The sequence below is a fragment of the Bubalus kerabau genome, chromosome 7 (genome assembly GCF_029407905.1).
Source record: "Bubalus kerabau isolate K-KA32 ecotype Philippines breed swamp buffalo chromosome 7, PCC_UOA_SB_1v2, whole genome shotgun sequence".
Taxonomy (NCBI): domain Eukaryota; kingdom Metazoa; phylum Chordata; class Mammalia; order Artiodactyla; family Bovidae; genus Bubalus; species Bubalus kerabau.
In genome coordinates, this window is record NC_073630.1 from 27,384,820 (window position 1) to 27,407,264 (window position 22,445).

Genomic DNA, 22,445 nt, shown 5'->3' on the forward strand with positions numbered 1-22,445 from the left:
CAAATGAAGCAACTGACAAGGGGTTAATCTCCAAAATATACAAACAGCTCATGCAGCTCAATAACAAAAAACCAACCCAATCAAAAAATGGGCGGAAGATCTAAATAGAAATTTCCCCAAAGAAGACACACAGATGGCCAAAAAGCACATGAAAAGATGCTAAACATCATTAATTATTAGAGAAATGTAAATCAAAGCTACAATGAAGTATCATCTTACGCTGGTCAGCATGGCCATCATCAAAAAATCTACAAATAATAAATGCTGAAAAGGGTGCAAAGAGAACAGTGTTACATTGTTGGTGAGAATGTAAATTTGTACAGCCTTTATGGAGAATAGTATGGAGGTTCCTTAAACAACTAAAAATAGAACTACCATATGATTAAGTGGGCATATACCCCAGGAAAACCATAATTTGAAAAGATACATGCACCCCAAAGTCCATTGCAGTATTATTTACAATAGCCAGGACATGGAAGCAACCTACACATCCACTGAAAGAGGAATGGATAAAGAAGATGTGGTACAATGAAATACAAAGAAAATATGTACAATGAAATATTATTCGGCCATGAAAAAGAAGGAAATAATGCCATCTGCAGTATCATGGATGGACCTAGAGATTGTCATACTGAGTGAAATAAGTCATAAATATTGTATAATGTTGCTTACATGTGGAACCTAAAAAAAAAATGGTACAAATGAATTTATCTACAAAATAGAGTCACAGATGTAGAAAACAATTTTACGGTTTCTGAGGGTAAGGGGAGGGAGGGATAAATTGGGATACTGGGGTTGACATATATTATACACACTGCTGCTGCTGCTGCTAAGTCACTTCAGTCGTGTCCGACTCTGTGCGACCCCATAAATGGCAGCCCACCAGGCTCCGCCGTCCCTGGGATCCTCCAGGTGAGAACACTGGAGTGGGTTGCCATTAAAATAGGTAACTATTAAGGACCTACTGTATAACACAGGAAGTGGTATACAATACTCTGTAATGATCTATATGGGAAAAGTATCTAAAAAAGAGTGGATGTATGTGTATGTATAACTAATGCACTTTGATGTACACTTGAAACTAATACAACATTGTAAAGCCACTATACTCCAATAATAATTAAATTAAAAAAGACCCACCTTTAAAAAAATTAATCTTCTAAAACTGCAGGTTTGATTTCAGCTTGCTTAAAAACTTTAAATGACTCCCCTATCTTATATAAATATAATCCTCTCAATATGGCATTCAAAGTCTCCTAGGATATGGCTCCTATCCATTTTACTTATTAATTTATATTTAATATTTTGTATGAAATCTAAAGGTTTGATGAGGAAGATTCAAACCATTCTAAAACTGGACTGTCTAAACTTTGAGTACCTCTTAAAATGTCATGAAGCCCCTATTATGAAATTAATATTTCCTTTCTTATGATTCATACAGTTCTTTGTGCTTATCTTCAAAGTTTATGGATTTGCATTACATTATAGGCTCTTTCGGAGAAGGCAATGGCACCCCACTCCAGTGTTCTTGCCTGGAGAATCCCATGGACGGAAGGGCCTGGTGGGCTGCCATCTATGGGGTCGCACAGAGTCAGGCACGACTGAAGCGACTTAGCAGCAGCAGCAGCAGCAGCATGGGCTCTTTGACAATACATTTTAATCCCAGTTTATGCCTGTTGTATTATTATACACACAGTAAATACTCATCAACATTTGTTGAACTGAATTACTCATATAAGAAATACCCAGATCATAAGTAGTTTAAATATAATTAATGGTAATAAAAAGGAAAAGTTACATTTGTCATATTTACACTTATGTATACTTTACATTGGAGAAGGCAATGGCACCCCACTCCAGTACTCTTGCCTGGAAAATCCCATGGATGGAGGAGCCTGGAAGGCTGCGGGCCATGGGGTCGCTAAGAGTCAGACAAGACTGAGCGACTTCACTTTCACTTTTCTCTTTCATGCATTGGAGAAGGAAATGGCAACCCCCTCCAGTGTTCTTGCCTGGAGAATCCCAGGGATGGGGGAGGCTGGTGGGCTGCCATCTCTGGGATCGCACAGAGTCGGACACGACTGAAGCGACTTAGCAACAGCAGCAGCAGCATACTTTACATTCCAACAAAAATTTTCAATTAGGCTGTGATTTTAAACAAAAAATGAGATTTACTATATTTTCATACCAATGAAAAGGAAGATGGTCTAGACAAAGGATAGCAAAGTCTGGCATTTTCCCTTAGAAAAAGCAATGCCAATGTATAAGCTACCATGTAATTGTTAACATTTAAGTGTTAATAATAAAAGCTAACATTTATGTACTGTGATATAACACCCTATATTAGTTACATTAGTTACCTTAAGTCACACAACTACACTTTGTTGCATAAGATTTCAAACCAAGTTCTCTCTGACTATGAAAGTCTGTCTTTTAACTATTATGCTTTACTACTTCTGCTACTACTACTACTTTTCTGTACACAAAACACACAAAATGAAAATAATATCATCCTAATCCTTAGCTATGGTAAAGATCAATGAGTTAATATTTCAAAAATACTTTAAAAATCCATTGGAAAACAGAACAACAGATAAACAATAAAATTGTCTGCCCCTAAAGACCTCATTGTCCAAGTAGGTACATATAACAAATGCTAAAACAGAAGAGAATAAAGAAAACGGAGACTAACCATGGCAGGTATTTGGAGGCAGAATCAACAAAATATTAGCTGTCTCTCCAAATTTATCCTGGTCTATCAGGCACCTTTCTATGGCCACATCAGTAAACTGTCACTAGTGAAAAGCAGAGTTGATGCCTGCAAATTTTACATCATCTTCTTAAAGACAGTTACCAAGAATTCACTCCTCTCCTTTTCTTATGGCTAAAGAGGAGGATAAAGCAGCATCTTTTGGAGCGATCCCTGATAGCCAAAGTTTTGGCATGACATTGTGGAACAGAGCCCACTCTTTCTGAAGACTGTTACATGAGGGAGAAAAACATCTGTGTTCTTCAGGGCACTGCATTAAAAAAAACCTTCATTATGATGATATTGGCATTTTATTTTTTTGGCTGCATGCACGTGGGATCTTTGTTCCCTGACCAGGGATGCAACTTGTGCCCCCTGCATTGGAAGCTTGAAGTCTTAACCAGCTGGACCACCAGGGAACTCTCTAAGCTACTGCATTTTTAATTCCTTTGTTTACAATAACTGTATAGTCTTTATTACACAAATAAATATAGAGGATATTTCAGGAAGGCCTCATAAAAAGCCAACTCTTATAAGTGAGTCTTATTGAAGACAGAATAGGGGAGGAAAAGGTATGTAAGGAAGAAAGAATACCACAGATGGGAGAGAGAGCATGAATATACTGAAATATGTAAGCAGTTTTAGTGTAAAGTTTCTAAATATGCTTTTTACACTTAATACAGTGTAAGTTTTTAATACTTAGTACAGGTGCAAATAGTTCTGCTGCTGCTGCTAAGTCGCTTCAGTCGTGTCCAACTCTGTGCGACCCCACTGACATTAGCCCACCAGGCTCCCCAGACCCTGGGATTCTCCAGGCAAGAACACTGGAGTGGGTTGCCATTTCCTTCTCCAATGCATGAAAGTGAAAAGGGAAAGTGAAGACGCTCAGTCGTGTCCGACTCTTCGCAACCCCATGGACTGCAGCCCACCAGGCTCCTCCATCCATGGGATTTTCCAGGCAAGAGTACTGGAGTGGGGTGCCACTGCCTTCTCCAGCAAATAGTTCTAGGTATACCAAAATAATATTCAAGTAAATTGTCAAGTGGGATTTTTTAAAAAATCAAATTGAGATTTCAGCCTTTTATCCTCATATCTAGTCAATTTGCAAAAAAGGATAAAAAGATGCTATTACTAAATAGCTTTCCTACCCCAAAATATTTTTCTAATAAACACACTATTTTTATTAGTTTAATATGTCTTTATACATACCACACAGAGCTCAAATAAAATGATTCCAAGAGACCAGACATCTGATTTGGGGCCAGAAGGCAATGGTTTTTCACTTGGCACATGATCACTGGTTTTGAAAATTCCTTGCGCAATTACCTCAGGTGCCAAGTATGATGGATACCTAAAATGGTATAATTTAAGAATGAATTTATTACCATGAGCTAGAAAGGGGGAAATATGTACGTAGTGGTACGTTTTTACTATCAGTACAGTATAATCCATACAAAAGCTCAATGAGATTAAATGAACAACTCTTGCTAGGAAGAATTCTTAACTACCATAATACAGGTCTTATGTCTAGGAATCAAGAGGAAATATACGAGTCTCAAGGACTGTTAAACCTATCTCGCTTTTAGCTCTTTTCTTTGTTTTCCTCTGTATTAACACATTGCCTTCAGACTTCCAGGTTTCGAGGTGTTTTTCCTTCTTCCTTACTGCCTATCTTCTCTTTATACTTAACTCTTATTTAAATTTTATCTTTGAAAATAGTATTTATTCTTTTGAATAGTAGGAATGTCAAAATCTGTAAAAACATATAAATTGAAATGTAAGACTCCAATCTCTGTACTCCAGTCACTCACACTATTTATGTACAAATAAAGTTAATAGTTTGTCATCATTGCCCTATAGGGAAGTATAGTATATGCACTATTCTGTACTCTTTTTCACTCAAAATATATTTTAGAGATCATTCTTATAAAATAAGTATAGATTTGTCTCATTCTTTTTGAAAACTGCCAATAATTTCATTGCATTGATACACTTAATTTATGTGATACAACTCTGAAGGAGGATATTTGGAAGTTGACTACTACTTAAAATGCTTACATGGATATATTACAGATATCCCATTTCCCATAAATATATAGATGAAAGACAAATTCCTAGACATGATACTACGAAGTCACAAGGTAGATGAATTTTAAACTTTTATATGTGTTTCCAAGTTGCCCTTTCAAGTTATGGCAATTTATATTCTTATAAGCAGTATATAGGACTGCCTCTTTTCCTTAACCTTCACCAACATAAGTTTTTAAAAAAATTGCTTTAGTAAATATAAAATACAGACTATTAAATATGAATAAGGTGTAAAGAATAAAGCTTAAAAGAACACTCATGTACCTACCAACCAGTTTAAATAATGAATATGAAATTATCACTAAAAGTCCCTATTTGTGTGTTGATAATTCTCTTCCATTTATTTACATTTTTACCAGGTTTGTAACCCTAAAAAATATTAATATATTGTTTAGTCAAGCACATATCTGAACTTTATAGTACTGGAGTTATGCTGCCATTATTCCTTTGTGATTTGCTTTTTTTAGTCAACAATATTTATTTAAAAGAGCCATTCACATTGCTGTATGTAGATTTAAGTCATTAATTTTTATGTCTGTTTTATGAATATATTATTCATTCAAATGTCAACGAGCATTTATTTCGTTTCTCTTTGTACTATAAACTATGTTGCTAGAAAAAGCATATGTGTTTCTACACATAGTATGTTGTTGTGTAGCAACACTTCTAGCAAAAGTCTCCCCAGGAGTATAAACCTAGCACTGAATTTCTAGGCCATAAGACATGTGCACTTTCAACTTTATAACACCACACCAAATGCTTCTTGAGAGGGGTTGTACCAATTTATACTCCTCCTAGCGGTGTACAACAGATTCTATTGCTTACTTCTCCAGCACTTGCTGGACAGCAGTGGCAGACTTTCTAATGTCTGGCCATCTGAGGGTGAGACTCACAAACCGTTGTACAATAGGTTTAATTTGTATTTCCTTGATAACTAAAAAGGTTGAGGTACATTTTCATAGACAAACATTGGCACGATGATGCCATTTTACCCTTAGTTGATCATACTACTCTTGTAAATAAATGTGTGAAATCTCTTCAGATAAGTGAAGTCTAGTGGAAAAGCAATGACCTTGATATCATAAAGCCTGTATTCTAATTCCAGTCCTATCATATATTTTTACATGTGATTTGGGTTTCTTACTCTGTAAAACAGGAACAATAATTTCTCTCTCACAAAACTGTTACAAATATTCATGAATACATAAAGAAGTTTTATAGAAATGAAAAAACAGACACAAATGCAATGCTTTATTTCTGTCATCATTAGCATGATACATCCAGAAGGCAAACTGTTCATTTTTAATTCTGATTTCCAGCACATCTAACTCCAAAATAATAAAATGGGTAGTGAAAAGTCAAGGATTACTACAGGTAAACTGCTATATCTAAAACTTCTGACTGATGATCTCCGGAAGTACAGAGGTGACTTATGTTCCAAATATTCTAATTTCCTTTTTAATCAAGGACATGTTAAGTTAATTAATAAAATAGTAAATGTTAGGCTTATTTTTTAATATAGATTATCTCCTTCCAACAAGTGCCTCTTCTTTAGCACTGCATTTTAACACTCAGAGAAAATTACTAGAACTCTGCCATGAGTATGACTGGTGAGATAAATACAAGTGGTTTTCACCATCTGTCTGATGTTTTAACAAGGTATTAAGCTACTGGCCAACTGAAATGAATGTCCAATTTCTAACTCATTACAGTATTTTGAAACAGATGTTAATGTTTTACTTTTTTGTTCCTTAATATTTGTCTTTTGAATCAACTGCAAGCTTCGTCTGGTGTAAATATTTTCTTTCATGACTTAGCTGTTTGATCACTTTATTTTTCCTGGCTAAGGTTTCACATTTTGCTCTTTGATACTTTCTGGTCAGAACTTTTGAGTCCAAGACTTCAAAGTAAGCCAAACCAAATGGCACATGAGACCAATTCTATCCAAGCATTTTAAATTCAAATGTAACTCTTCAAAATGTTTGATATGCTTTAAAAAAATCACTTCCTTTCTTCTATTCATCACTAAAACCTAAAGCACCTTTAAGTGAAAGATAAAAATTAAAGTAATTTTTGCTTGTATTGTTTTTGGAGTTCTCACATAAAAATTTAGACAAAATGAAGGATCACGCTTACTACAGCTGCCTAAAAGCTATTTCAAAGGGTAATTATCATACATGATGAAGATACCAGAGCCTTACTATAAATTTAATTTTATTATTTGAAAAGGTTTTCTTTTAACAAATAAAGCATAGGCTGTTTTTATAAAATACTGTTTTTGTGCTTGTGAGAACAACTATTTGTTGCCTACAGCCACATGGTAATCAAAACTATAAACTATGAATTCATGCACATTAATAAGTAAGTCATCAAAACAGAAAATTTTCCATTAAATAATGAGCTTCTTGAAGTTGGGGACCTATCTTATCCATTTTTGTATATCCAGAAGCCTTAAGAAAAGGTGTTTAATAAATATTTTCTTAATAAATAAAGGAAGGAATGATTAAACAATTTAAGATTAGCTATGTTCAAACAAATGAAAATTTTAAGTAAGAAACCTAGAAGTTAACTTATAGAGATAAAAAAATTTATAAATGAGATCATTTTTATGAACCTACTTGCAAGGTAGGAATAGAGATGCAGACATAGAGAATGAATGGGCTTGTGGACACAGGGAGAGAAGGGAAGGGTGGGACAAATTGAGAGAGTAGCACTGATACAATTCACTATTATGTCTAAAGCAGATAGCCAGTGGGAAGCTACTTTACAGCACTGGGAGGCCAGTTCAGTGTTTTGTGATGACCTAGATGGGTGGGTTGGAGGGAGGGAGGGAAGCTCAAAAGGGAAAGGATATATGTATACATATAGCTGATTCACAGAGTTGTACAGTAGAAATGAACACAACATTGTAAAGCAAGTATACTCCAATTTAAAAAAAAAAAATTTAAAACATATTTTCCTGCAGAAACATACATCATTACTCCAAACCACTAGTTCCAATAATAGAGTGACAAAAACTGACTTTAGAGGACCCAAAGAGCAAAACACAAATGCATACCATTAAGCATATCACACAGCAATTAAAAAATATTCACAAGGTCTTTAAAGAATAGTATTAAATCAACTTTAATTTCCTGATTTTGATAATTATTTTGTGGTTCTGAAAGAAAACTCCTTACTTCAGAAATTACAAACTGAAATATTTAAGGGTAAAAGGCCATTATAACACTAATAATTCTTAAATAATTCAGAAAAATTATATTATACACAACAACACATATACATATAAGATGAAAGAGAGAAAACAAAAGTTGTGAAATGTTAACATTTGGGGACTCTAAGTAAAGGCAATATGGGAAATTTTTGTACTATTTTGTAACTTCTATGTACCTAAAATAAGGTCAAAATTAAACACTTATAAAAGTATTATATTATTGACATATTTTAAAAGCAACCACACAATAAATATAATACAAACATCTATATTAAAAGCTTTAATTGAGTCCAGGATGAAATAAACTTTCATTCTCTTTTTGGAGGCCAATATAAATCTGGAATTCCATATAAAGAAACTCTCCAAACTTACAATACAGACTTTCAGTTATAGAATCCACCCCATTACTGATAGTTACAGCGACCTGACTTGAGGCTTAATATCCAATTATATCTTAGAGAAGAGGGATTTAAATTAAAAACACTAGAAAATAACATGAGAATGATTTTTCTCAGTCTTTTCAGGAACACACATTATCATTTGTTAGCCTTTTTGCCTTAAATTTACCTAATTCTGAATGAAATAAAGTTAATTTTTGTAATATATAGTGAAGAAATTCAATAATCTGTTAGCTTCACTACTAATTCAATGAAAAATCAGTATCAGGGAACTTTTGTATGCTGGGAAAAACTCATTGTCTCCTCTTAAAAGTATATGGAAAATAAAGATATTTTTAACTTTAAAAAGGTAGTTTCATGTAAAAATTAACAAATAAACCCTTAATAAAAGATTAGAAAGTTTAAGATAGAACTCAAGGAAAAAAAACCCCAAAACATATTCTTACCCAATTGGGAAATCAACATCGTCACCATATGCTGTCATGTGATAAAGTCCAAATTTAGCCAATTTAACATGTCCCTACAATGACCAAGGAAGAAAAAAAATCACATAAAATATTTTCATACTATTGGCAGGGAAAATTATGATTATACATTTTATAAGTAACACTATCATATAGTCAGATACATTAAGAAAAATTATATTTTATCATAAATTTATTTTTAAAAATTTGTCAGTGTTTGACATCTGCTTTATATTCATTACAAACATATACAAACACAATATATATTATATATATATCAAAATGACAAATAACATTTAAAAATTGTTGCTGCTTATATTTTCTGAGCTCCTTTAAAAAACAAAATATGTTGTTAATTTTCTTGAATCCTTGCTTAGAATATTTTGTGTTGATTTTCACAAAATAAATTGTTTTCAGGAATTTCAAGTCCATTCACAATGTTATGATTTAAACTTGACATCGAAGTTTTTAACTTGAAAAGGTATGTTCACAAATCAAGATATTAGTGAATCTGCTTTATTCCCAACAATTTTTATATTATTTTAGAATAATCATAAATACCACAAAAGATTCTTAAAAGGCAAATGCACATTATATAAATCTCTTGTTTTCCCCCTTTTAGATGTTTAGAACTTAAATTTTTTTTTCAGTTTCGAAGTTCTTTTTCTTAAGAGCTGTATTTCCCAGAATTACAAAGCATTATTTTAGAAACAATTTCAATTAGTTACTCTATTATCTTAACCATGAAATTATAAGTACCATTTTATTTATATTTTTAATATCATAGAGCATATACTGAAAGTCTAGAAGAAAGAGAAAAATCCTACTAATACAAAAAATAATTCCCCAGAAAAAGTTTCCTCAAACTATTTTATATGCTTATGAAAAAAATAATAAAATTCTTGAAAAAATCACCTTGCTACCCATAATTCACATAATACCCATAATAGGGGTGGACTAGTTTCTTATTTCGGAGAAGGCAATGGCACCCCACTCCAGTACTCTTGCCTGGAAAATCCCATGGATGGAGGACCCTGGTAGGCTGCAGTCCATGGGGTCGCTAAGAGTCGGACAGGACTGAGCGACTTCACTTTCACTTTTCACTTTCATGCATTGGAGAAGGAAATGGCAACCCACTCCAGTATTCTTGCCTGGAAAATCCCAGGGACAGGGGAGCCTGGTGGGCTGCCGTCTATGGGGTCGCACAGAGTCGGACATGACTGAAGCGACTTAGCAGCAATAGCAGCAGCTTCTTATTTAATCCCCCATAAGAATCCAAGCAGAGAATCAGCACTCCAATTTAAAAAATAAGCTACGTACAAACAGCTGGTAAACAAAGAAAACAATTGACAAAGTAAAAAAGAAAGTAGAAAAGAAAAATAAAATGGAGAAAACACAATTCAGCTGTACTGTGAGAAAAATGTAAATAGTCAGAGAATCTTTTTTAAGATAAAAGCAAATTCACAGAGAGTGGTCTGAGAAGTCTCAATGTGTATTTCACAAAATGAGTGAAAGGAAAAATAAAACATGAAGACAGAAAATGAGTACAGGGAAAAAAGAACAGTGCATGTAAAAGACACATGGATTTATATAATTAGAGATACTTTCTTTTTAAACCACAAGTACATTATGTTCATATAATCTTTTCATTATGAATACTCTTAAGACATTCTAATTCTTTCAGCAGGCTACAACCTGAAATAAAAAAGCAAATATTTAATGTACTATTGAGGATTACCTTTTGATCCAAAAGGATATTATGAGGAGACAGTGCCCGGTGTACTATACCATGTTTATTCATATACTGCAAGCCCTGAAGTACCTCAAATGCTATGCACAAAACCTTTGAATAGCTACAAAGAAAACAAAAAGTCACAGATCAATAGATCAATTACAAAGCAGATATAGAACCTGTTTTAAGAAATAAAATGAGGTTCAGTGATAAAATTCAAATATCTACCTATATACATACCTACATATATATTTTTTATTTTATTTTATTTTTTTGACCATGAAGTTTGTGGGATTTTAGTTCCCGTTCCCCACCCTGGGCAGGCCCTCAGGAGGGAAAATATGGAGTCCCTGGACTGCCAGGGAATTTCCCAAAGAGTTTTCTTTTTATTGTACCACCTCTACTCAGAGAAAATAGACTCTATACATTTTCTAAAATATCTACTCAGGCATGTTTGATTTTACAATTACAGCAGAATTGATCTTACAAAGAACCTACAGTTCTTTGTAACAACTACTCCAACTGCAGTCCCGTTCCCCAGAAAGGGGGATTAATATTGGTGGGGTGCAAATGACCTTCTGCAGGTTGGGCTTTAACAAATTATCAGGAAATTTCAGATATATGGCAGAACCAAATCAATGAAAACCATGGATCCTGCTCAAGACAACACACCAATGTCCCTGAAAAACAGCTATATTTTATGGCAGAGAGACATGAGCTTACTTTCCATATCAGTCTGCAAGGTAATGTCCAAAATTTATGATTTATCAAATATTTCTTTCTTATCCTATGCTCTCTTAAGCCAACTTCCATAGGGACGCCCAGTTTCTTCCTCTTTCTCTCTCTCCTCCCTTCTCCCTCTCTTTTTTTTTTTTAAATAAAACATTATTCATATGGGAAGTTAGGAAGAATATACAGAAAAGCAGGGGAGATTAGTTCAAACCCAATCCCACAAACCACTAATATTAAGGTATAGATTTCTTTTAGTCTCATTTTTTTAATTTTAAATCATACTTTAAAAAATCAAATTAATATCTGAGTAACTACTAAATTAATTTTTAAAAGGTATAAATAACAAGCTAATAACAGAGACATAATGAAATAATTTTAAAAATAGTTAACCTAAAAGCAGGTAGAATAAAAGGAGAAAAGAACAAATGGAACAATTAGAGAAAAAAACATCAAAAACACAAAGAAGCTACTGTGTACGCAGCAGAGTGAGCAAAGGGTAGGGCTGAGAGGAGATGAGGTCAGAGAGGAAGCAAGGTCAGAGGGCGAGATCACTTTAGGCCATTTAGGTCTTTGGCTTTTACTCTGAGACAGATGGGAAGCAACTGGTACGCCGCTACACTACGTACAGTAAAAATTCGCAGAACTAAGCAGAGAAGGAAATAAAAACTTAAGCCAACTTAACCCCTAGCTCTCAGGAGATACCTCCATCATCAGGATTAATAGATACTATAATTTTATAATTATAACTCTAGATGCTATAATTTTATTAAATTATTATATAAAATTATATAAATTTATATAATTTTATAATTATATTATAATTTTATTTTTTAATTATAACTGTATTCATGAAGATTATCATCAGCTACCACCATTTTTATACCTCATTTTTGTGTTTCTTTTTTCTTTAGCTAGAATACACTCATTAGAAAATTTTTCATAAGGGTGGCAGGAGTAGATATTTTAAAGCATGGCATGTCTTAAAACGTCTTACTGTTATATTTAAACATAGAATTTCTTCTTGTCTTCAAATGTTCTTTATTGATAGTAACAAATGTAATAAATATCAGTCTGATCTTAATTCTGTTGTAGATACCTTGTTAGTCCTCTCTGGAAGCTTTCAGGATTCTTTTATACTTCATATTCTTAGATCTATAAAAATTTTAGTCCAATATGTCCAGTGTGTGAGCATTTGAGAATTTGTGTGTGTAAGTATTAGGTGTGCCCTTTCAATCTAAAAGTTCATGTTCCATTAAGACAAAAACATTAACAAGGAAAAGTTGATTTGTTGTATCTGATTATTTTCTCCCTCTACTGTATCTTTTAGTCAGAACTCTTAGGGGGCAGATGAAAATTAGATTTATTCTATCAACTTTATGTTTTATTTCCTATAAGCATGGCCTATTATTTAATTTCCAAGATTTCTCTTCTGGTCTCTAGTTGTTCCTTTCCAGTACATCCCATTCTTTGGCTATGAATTTATTATTCTTTTGAGTCTCTCTGAGGATAATTATTAGAATTATTTTTAATTTAGGAAACAAAAAAGTGTGTTTATCTTCATTTCCTCTGGGCTAAGTTTAAAAAAATTTTTTTTTGTCCCTCGGCTCTCTTTCTCTCAAACTATTTCTTCCCTCATATGTCTGGTAGGTTCCGGTTATCAGCCATATTTTAAAATAAAGCAATAAGTTGATATTCTACATGAAGTATGTAAAAAATAAAACAAGAGAATTTACTATTTATAAAGAATGCTTATTAAACTGATCTACAAACTAATTTATCAAATAGTTCCTCCCATATTAAAGCACCACAACAGCCAGTACTAAGCAAATAAGGAATCTGTGGCACAAGAACAATTTAGAATTAATAGTTTTCATTAACATCTGCAAAAAACAAAAATAAAAACCAACTATGTAAACGAAAAGATTCCAAACTTTAAAACAACTACAGTAATATTGATAAAAATGTGCGCATGAAAGAATGCAAACCCCCTCCCCTGTTAAAAAAAAGGAAACTTTTCCTTGAGGTTGATTAACAAATAAAACATAAGAACACAGTTTCCTGTGATCATTTGTTCTGAGCCAGCTTTCAGGTAATAATCTCTCGTCTTTGTTCTTTCTGTATCTCTCTGTCTCTGTCTCTCTCTCACACACACATACATATACACAGAACACGTCACAAAATCTTAAACGCGGATGCCATATTCAGCTGCGACACTAGGGGGCCTCAGTGGCACACTATTTCAATACAGATGTCTTTCTCATGAGATTGAAACCAAATCTTTAAAATAACTTTTTTATTAAACCAGTTCTGAAACAGCTGAAAACAGAAGACTACATCTTCTACTTAATCTACCTGCTTTTGTTAGCTGATTCTAAGATATAACTGGAAAACACCTGCATGTCAAGAAGCACATTCATGCTATTACTGAGCTGATAAGTATTTACACTGACACAATTTTTAAAAATATGAATTATAAAGCTGAAGCTCATGACACATCTTTTCTTAGCTGTTACTAAAGACTATACATGAATTATGGTTAATGGAACCAGTATTCTTCAATTTAAATCAGACAGGAAATCAGATTTGCTTTTCTGCCTGTTGTACTCTTATGATTTAATTTTTAAATTTATTTTAAAATACAAGTATAAAAGAGAATAAGAAGCTGATGCTATTTTCTATAGTGGGAAGAAGAAATCAATACTTGTGGAATTTTGTATACTTACTTGTTTTTAAAGCTGTTTTTAACACTGCCAAGAACTTAAATTATGAAATCCTTTTAAAACTTATTTTGAAGTAGCCAGTAGAAGTACAATGCAACAACAAGGCAAAACATCATATATTCAATAACAGTATGTTACAGTTTAATTGAAAACGGACTCCAGAAGGAGAGTTAGGATAAAGAGAATGGGACTTGTACAATAAAAAAAAATGTAGGGGATAACAGGACTTTATTCTACACAATTTCTAAGTTTGAACCTTGTTAATAAAGAAATCTATCACTAACCTGGAAAACATAAATTAAATCAGGTCAGAAAATATTCTCTTCCTTTTGAAATTATTAATTACTAGCTACTATCAGAGACTGGTAGGGTCAACATCTACTTTGTTACCATTGTCTCTGAAAATCTGAAAAGTTTAATGAGCATAAGAATCCTTGGTTGTTATAAACACAAAGATACGACTAAAGATAGCTTTAAAATGATGATTGATAATTTCTGACTAAGCAAGATGACACGTTGAGATACTTTAATTTACATTCAAATACATCAACTAAGTGGCTATTAACTGCTTGGCATTATGATTTTAGGCCTCTGCATTTTTAGGCTCCATGAACACCAAGAATGAAATCTGATCTCCACAATCAAAAAACCCACAGTATAGCTGAAAAGACAGATTTAAAAACTGACAATTTTAATATAGTTCAATTCAAAAGAATTTTGATACAGTTGGAATTCAATGATAAGTTAGAAGATAATCATCCTTTTCCTTGGTCTTGAGAGGAAAAGAAAAAAAAAATTTATTTATTACATTGGTTAGAACAAAATGACCTACAAAATCATAAATTTTGGGAAAGTAAGAATAAAAACTAAAAGAGAGAAAAACATGACTACCATCACCACCAGTACCATCAAGAACAAATGTTGATAATTTCTAGGCATGAGTCAACTTGGGTGTATTTGGATTTTAAATATGGCTTAATGAATTTCAAATCTATTAAGTTAGTACAATACAAAGTATGTTTTGTTTATCCCTTTCCAGATGTATTTCAAAGGAAATTTATACTGTGCTCTTCTGAGACAATCATCTGTAAATTATCTGCAGCTGTTTAGCTTAGTTGGTTAAAATATAGTGAGGCCAAGACCAGGCGTTTAAAATCTATAAGGATTAGTTAGCTTCACATGTGTATAGCCACAGATTTTCATCTAACTCCAGCCAATATCCTGAAATACAGATAGTTTGTCAAGAGACATTGCTCACTGGCTACTTACTCAAAACATCTTGATTTTCAACTAAAATCTTGTATTTCTCTGTTCCCCTTTCCTGAGGACCTGCTCTCTAATCTCATTAAGACCTTGAGGTCCCTTTTCTCTAAGCCTCCACTGTTATCTCAACCATTCTTTTTTTTAACATTCTTCTTAATTCTAGATCTATTCTGTAATTTCAATGGGTTTTTTTTTTTTTTTTTTTTTTGGCCAGGATCCTTAATGGCTTCTCATTCAATGGCTCTAACCCTGGTAGAATTGTACATCTCTATATTCTGCAACTATACATAGTTGCAAGGTTTATTAATTCTATAGTAATAATTTCTGTTTATGTTTGTCTCTCTCACTGTACCTTGAGACAGTGGTACCCTGAGTACATTGAAGCTTATTCACCTTGGAATCCCTATGCCCATCAGAGTGTCTATAAGGAATGTGCTCTATAAATGTGTATCAAATAATGGGTGTTCCATAAATGTATACAGTGACATTTATGATGATGCAAGAGGGTGAAGATAAGATCAAGTTTATCACCACTAAGGAAATAACAACTCAAAAAAAAAAGTATGTTAGAATAGTAATGGGTTAACAGTGTAAACTTCATTTATAAGACAGTATATAATTTCTCAGTAAATCAAGAAAGCATGACTTGCTTAAATTCAAACAATGCTTATCCACAAAAAGTACTATCAATAATTTGTTAAAAATATACCTCTCCCTCTAGTCTTTCATTTATTGAAAAAAGAATGAGCGACCATATTAGACTAAGTTGTTAGATTCTTACAATTTTTCTAGCTCAAAAAAATACTTGTTAGTATTTGAGTTGCATTCACATTAAATCTGTATATATCAAAGGGAGACAACATTTTTATGAATTTGAGTTATTCTATCCAAGAAAAAAGGAAGTCCTAATATTTGTTCAAGTCTACTTCAGTGTCTTGCAGAGTTTTATTACTTTAATTTAAAAAAAACCAATTTTATTGGGGTGTAATTGATATACAAATACTGCACATATACAATTTGATGGGTTTGGACATAGATACATTCATGAAACCATCACCAAAGTAACAGATATATCCATTACTTTCAAAAGTTTCTTTGTCTCCCTTTTTGTGTATATGATAAGAATAATGAATATTCAAAAATATGTAAGAAAGCATAGGGTAAAAAAATTAATGAGGGGGACGATTCTATCAGATTTAAAACATAACACGAAGATTCTTTTATAACTCTAATGAAAATCAATAGATGGTTAAAGAAAATGTGGTACGTACATATGATGGAACATTATTCAGCCTTAAGAAAAGAAAGAAAATCTTGCCATTTCTGACAATACAGATGAACCTGGAGAACATGATGCTATGTGAAATAAGCCAGACATAGAAGGACAAATACTGCATGATTCCACTTACATGAAGTATCTAAAAAAATACTCAAACTTACAGAAGCAGAGAATAGAACAGTAGTTGCCATCCAGCCATCTCATCCTCTGTCGTCCCCTTCTCCTCCTGCCCCCAATCCCTCCCAGCATCAGGGTCTTTTCCAATGAGTCAACTCTTCGCATGAGGTGGCCAAAGTACTGGAGTTTCAGCTTTAGCATCATTCCTTCCAAAGAAATCCCAGGGCTGATCTCCTTCAGAAGGGACTGGTTGGATCTCCTTGCAGTCCAAGGGACTCTCAAAGAGTCTTCTCCAACACCACAGTTCAAAAGCATCAATTCTTCAGCGCTCAGCCTTCTTCACAGTCCAACTCTCACATCCATACATGACCACAGGAAAAACCATAGCCTTGACTAGACTAACCTTTGTTGGCAAAGTAATGTCTCTGCTTTTGAATATGCTATCTAGGTTGGTCATAACTTTTCTTCCAAGGAGTAAGCGTCTTTTAATTTCATAGCCATCTCACGCGAAGAGTTGACTCATTGGAAAAGACTCTGATGCTGGGAGGGATTGGGGGCAGGAGGAGAAGGGGACGACAGAGGATGAGATGGCTGGATGGCATCACTGACTCGATGGACGTGAGTTTGAGTGAAGTCCGGGAGTTGGTGATGGACAGGGAGGCCTGGCATGCTGAGATTCATGGGGTCGCAAAGAGTCGGACACGACTGAGCGACTGCTCTGATCTGATCTACCAGGGGATAGGGAGAGAAGAAAATGGGAGTTCTTCAATTGGTGTAAAGTTTCAGTTATGCAATGTCATTAGGTTCTAGAGATCTGGTATACAACTTCATGCCCATAGTTAACAATACGGTGCTGCCCTCTTAAAAATTTGTTAAGAGGGTAGATCTCATGTTAAGTGAGATCACACACAAATAAATAAGACTCAAGGAAACTTCTGCTGTGAGTGTGTGCGTGCTCAGTCATGTCCAACTCTTTGCAACCCTAAGAACTGTAGCCCACCAGCTCCTCTGTCCATGGGATTCTCCAGGAAAAGAATACTGGAGTGGGTTGCCAGTTCCTTCTCCAGAGGATCTTCCCCACCAAGAGTGTACCCGTGTCTCCTCCACTGCAGGTGGATTCTTTAGAGCCATCATGATGATTTTACGGGTGCCTGCATATATCCAAACTCACCAAACATATACATTAAAATACTTACAGTTTTCCTGTATATTAATTATAACCCAATTAAAATGTTTAAAAATAAATTAAAATGAGAGAGTCCTATTCCTATCAGCTTCAAACCATCAGTTCTTTACAGTATTTGCAAAGCTTCCAAGAAGAGATGTTATTCAGGTTGCAAGAAACAGAGGCCAAGAAAGAGAATGAGAGGTTAGGCTCGCGGACATAAGATTTGGAAGTCATTCATAGATGGATGGTAACTAAAATCACACATGCTGTTTCCTCAGATCCATAATCCATGATATTTAAGGGCCACTCCATAAGCCAAAATACCCATACAGTCAGCAAACCAAAGGAGGAAACACACTTCTGGATTCTATGAGTTCAAGATGTTCTTTCACCTTATAAAATCTGATCATTCCCACAGAAATTTTCCTTTTGGTCTAAAGCTTTCTTTACTAGGTATCAGCCTGAGGTAAAAATGTTTAGAAAGAGGAAGCACAGATGAAATATAGTCAGCTACTGTGTGATTTAAGAAATGGAAAGGAAAAATAAAACACTAGGGATTAATGTTCAGATAAGAAAACAACTGTATAACTCTGTGTTATCTTTAACCTAAACTCTCCTCCTATAATTTCAAGGTAAAAGAGATCAACTAGTACAGAATTTTTAATGATTCACTGGTGTGTAATTTAAGAATTTGGAGAGGGGCATTTTCAGTGATGAATTACTATATTTGATGCTTTTAACTTGTCTTTTATCAATTACTAAATTTTCAAACTTTGTTAAAAAAATCATAACATTTAACAGCAATTTTTCTTCTAAAGGAAAAAGAAAAAAGAAAGCTTTTGGAATTGAAAAGGAAATAACTCATTTCACTACTGGCACACATGTTTGAGCCTAAAAGGATATAAAATTTAAGAATTAATTTGCTTCAGATTCAGATGTTTTGAAAAGGAAGTTGCATTGATTAACTGCTTAGCAAAAGATTATTTTGTAATAGATCTAAAAAAAAAAGTCCATCTGTCCATAAGTTATTCATAACTTGTGAGACTAAGCATACTTTATAATTCAATTCTCACTCCAGAATAAAACAAGGTTGAAAGCTTTAAGTCTGGAATGTGACTAATTCTCAATGGGATAGAATAAATTGAGAAATTAACTTTCTAACTTGAATACTAGATAACTTTCCTTTCTCAGCAGAAAATTACTTTGAGAAGATCAAAATACATATGGAAAGCATAGTTTAGTGGTTTGAGGTTCAGACATAAAGCCAGGAGACTCTGTCACTGATTTGCTATGCTTGAAGAGTGTTCCAACTGTATCCTGCCTCAGTTTGCAAATTTATAAAGTGGGAAATATAACACCAAACAGGGGCTAAATGGCAATCAGTGAGCTATTATTGGCTCTATACAGAATGCTGACCATCTTAAAAGTAGAACAAGACAAAGTGCAAGTACCCCTGGGGTGTTCATAATAAATTATATAATACCATTTTGTTACAAAATATCTGTGTACATATTTGTATAAATTAACAAATATTACAAACTGGCCTCATCAATTATTTCCAAAACACAGCACAATCAGAAGAAAGATTTTCTAATTTCTCTGTAGGAATAAAATCACCATTTGATAAGCAGAACTGGAGGACCCAGGGTGATCTGGGTATATTTCTGCCCCATCAATGTTTTCTTCTCCCGAGCAGCTTTACTATCCTGACACGGAAAACTTCAAAACCATTTTTTTTCATCAGCGTATACTGATACTGGCATGGGGTAATAGGTTCCACTTGCTAAGCCCAAGCAGCATTTGGGATGATATAAAGATGTAACTTTTCTCTAAGACAGAACCAATGATGGTTCATATTTGGTTGGATCTGCAGCATAGTTCAGACTTCCCAGGTGGTGCTAGCGGTAAAGAACCTGTCTGCTAATGCAAGAGACCTAAGAGATGCAGGTTTGATCCCTGGGTCAGGAAGATCCCCTGGAGGAGGGCATGGCAACCCACTCCAGTATTCTTGCCCAGGGAATCCCATGGACAGAAAAGCCTGGCGGGCTATAGTTCATAGGCTTGCAAAGAGCTGGAAATGACTGAAGTGATTTAGCATGGATACACACACCCTAGTTCATTTCAAAGGCTTTTTTTTTTTTAATTAAATTTCCAATTTATTTACATATAACTGTATGAACAAAGAATGAATATATTACTATTACTGCTCAGAATTTTGATTTGAGAACAATTCACATTCTTCAAGTGGATCAACATTTCACATTTTTTAGACAATCTGTCACCCCACCCCCAATCCATCACACCAGTGAACAGGAGAGGGCCTGCATTGTATACACTTTAATAAAATATCTGCTGCAAACAAAAAGTTATCAAACTGAAATGTTTAGTTCAATGTTATGGTGGTCAATTATAAGAAATATGACTTTTGAAAATTTCCTATTCTATTTATCAGAAGTTGAAGTGATACAGTAATCATATTTTAATCAAAGAATCCAAAAATAATCAAATTTTATTCTTAACTACTTTTATCAACTTTGTAAGGTTCTTCATCCATAGAGAAGACAGAACAAAGCAAGATAACTTTAATAGTCAGGGCTTTGTTCTCAAACTTAATGTATTAACAGAACTCTTCAGAGCTTCGTTTACTTATTAACTCCTTTGTCCTAAATCAGATTGCCTAAATAAGTCAGTTCTGTCTGTTTCTCCTAACCTTCAACTAGTCGCAGGTCTTGCTACTATAATGCAAGAAAGATCAGATTCATTTAACAATCTTTTTAGAAGAGAGATAAGAGAAAGCTTTCACTCATGGAATCCCATAATGACCCGAGAATACTGTTTAGAAATTGGAGAACAGTTATATTTTTTTACCAAGTCACAGAGAAGCATTATATTAATGAATAATAATATTAGTTGATGTAGCCTAAATTGTATTCCCCCTTCCCCAAAATTATCTACAATCTAATTACTGGAAACTGTGAATGTTACTTTATTTGGGAAAAGGGTCTTTGCATTTGAGGAGATCATCATGGATTATCCCGTTACAAAAATCCAATGCTGAGTGTCCTTATAACAGAGAGACACAGAGAGGAGAAGGAGATGTAAAGATGGAGGCAGGGCCTGGAGTGATGTGACCATAAGCCAAAAAGAAGCCAAGGAATACTGACACCATAAACTAGAAAAGTCAAGGAGAGCTTCTTCCCAGGAAACTCCAAAGGGAGTAAGTAGGCCCTGCCAACGCTTTGATTCCTGACTTGTGACCTTCAGAGCTGTGAGATAATACATTTCTGTTGTTTTAAGCCACTCAATTTTTGGAAATTTGTAGCAGCAGTTATAGAAACAAACATAGTTAGCTAGAAAGATGTGCAAGACATCAAGATGACTTGTTTTTCTCCATCATGGCATGATTATAACAGGATAATTCCTGCTTGATACTTTTCTTTAAATGAACTTTGTTGTTGTTTAGCTGCTAAGTCATGTCTGACTCTTCTGCAACCCCATGGACTATAGCTTGCCAGGCTCCTCTGTCCATGGGATTTCCCAGGCAAGAATAATGGAGTGGGTTGCCATTTCCTTCTCCAGTGGATCTTCCCGACTAGGGATCGAACCCATGTCTCCTGGATTGCAGGTAGATTCTTTACTACTCAGCCACCTGGGAAGCCCCTATTTAGATACAAATTATGTATAATAAAATTTACTCATTTTAAAGGTACCATCAGAAACGTATGTTTCGACAAACGCATATACTAGCATAAGCACTGCCACAATCGAGAAACCGAATATTTCCATCATCTCAAAAGGTTCTCCTGTTCCCCTTCCCAGCCAATCCCATATCCTAATCCTGGCTGAAAACAAATTGCTTTCTATTATCACAGATTAAGTATGTCTTTTCAAGAATTTCAAATAAAGGGAATGACACAGCATTATTTTGTGTCAAACCTGTTTTTTTTACTCAACATGATGCTCCTAAGATCTACCCATGTTGTTTCCTGCATTAGCAGTTTGTTTCTTTGTGTTAATGAACAGTACTTCACTTGAGTGCATATGTCATGTTTATCTACTCATCTGTTGAAGGACATTTTCTCTTTCAGACTTTTCACAGCTCAGCATAATACAGTATTTTACCAGGAAAAATGCAGACACATTAAACATAAAATTTCACAAGAAAATGAAGAACAATAAGGAGTCCCAGATTTCTGAGGAGTCTCATATTCTTAAAGCTGTTGTTATGGGAGAAGTAATTAAAATCTATGGGCATAAACTAATAAGGAAGAATATCAGAACATGAAAACTAGGATGTGGGGTTTGCCTAAGATGTATGTGCTAGAACTTGGGATGCTCTGTCATTATCATGACAATTTTGAAGTACTTATCTACATTTGAAACTGAGGTAAATGGTGTAAAAAACAGAAATTTTTTTTATGGCCTATCACCAAGACAAACAACACCGACAACTGACAAAATAACTAGCTAGTGAATAAACTAATATAGGAACAGAAAAAGTACGATTAGATACTAATAGGA

At 34.0% G+C, this 22,445-nt stretch overlaps 1 protein-coding gene across 6 annotated transcripts in view; it reads right to left on the reverse strand.

The window, feature by feature from the left end:
- The window catches only part of TBCK (TBC1 domain containing kinase), a 207,396-nt gene that overhangs the window by 144,474 nt on the left and 40,477 nt on the right, over positions 1 to 22,445 (reverse strand). For all 6 annotated transcript variants that reach the window (XM_055587900.1, XM_055587898.1, XM_055587901.1 and 3 more), the window contains 3 exons: positions 10,652 to 10,766; positions 8,896 to 8,969; positions 3,959 to 4,100 (listed from right to left, as the gene is read on the reverse strand). In XM_055587900.1, the coding sequence (XP_055443875.1) occupies positions 3,959 to 4,100; positions 8,896 to 8,969; positions 10,652 to 10,766 (331 nt within the window). The remainder of the gene's footprint in view (positions 1 to 3,958; positions 4,101 to 8,895; positions 8,970 to 10,651; positions 10,767 to 22,445) is intronic.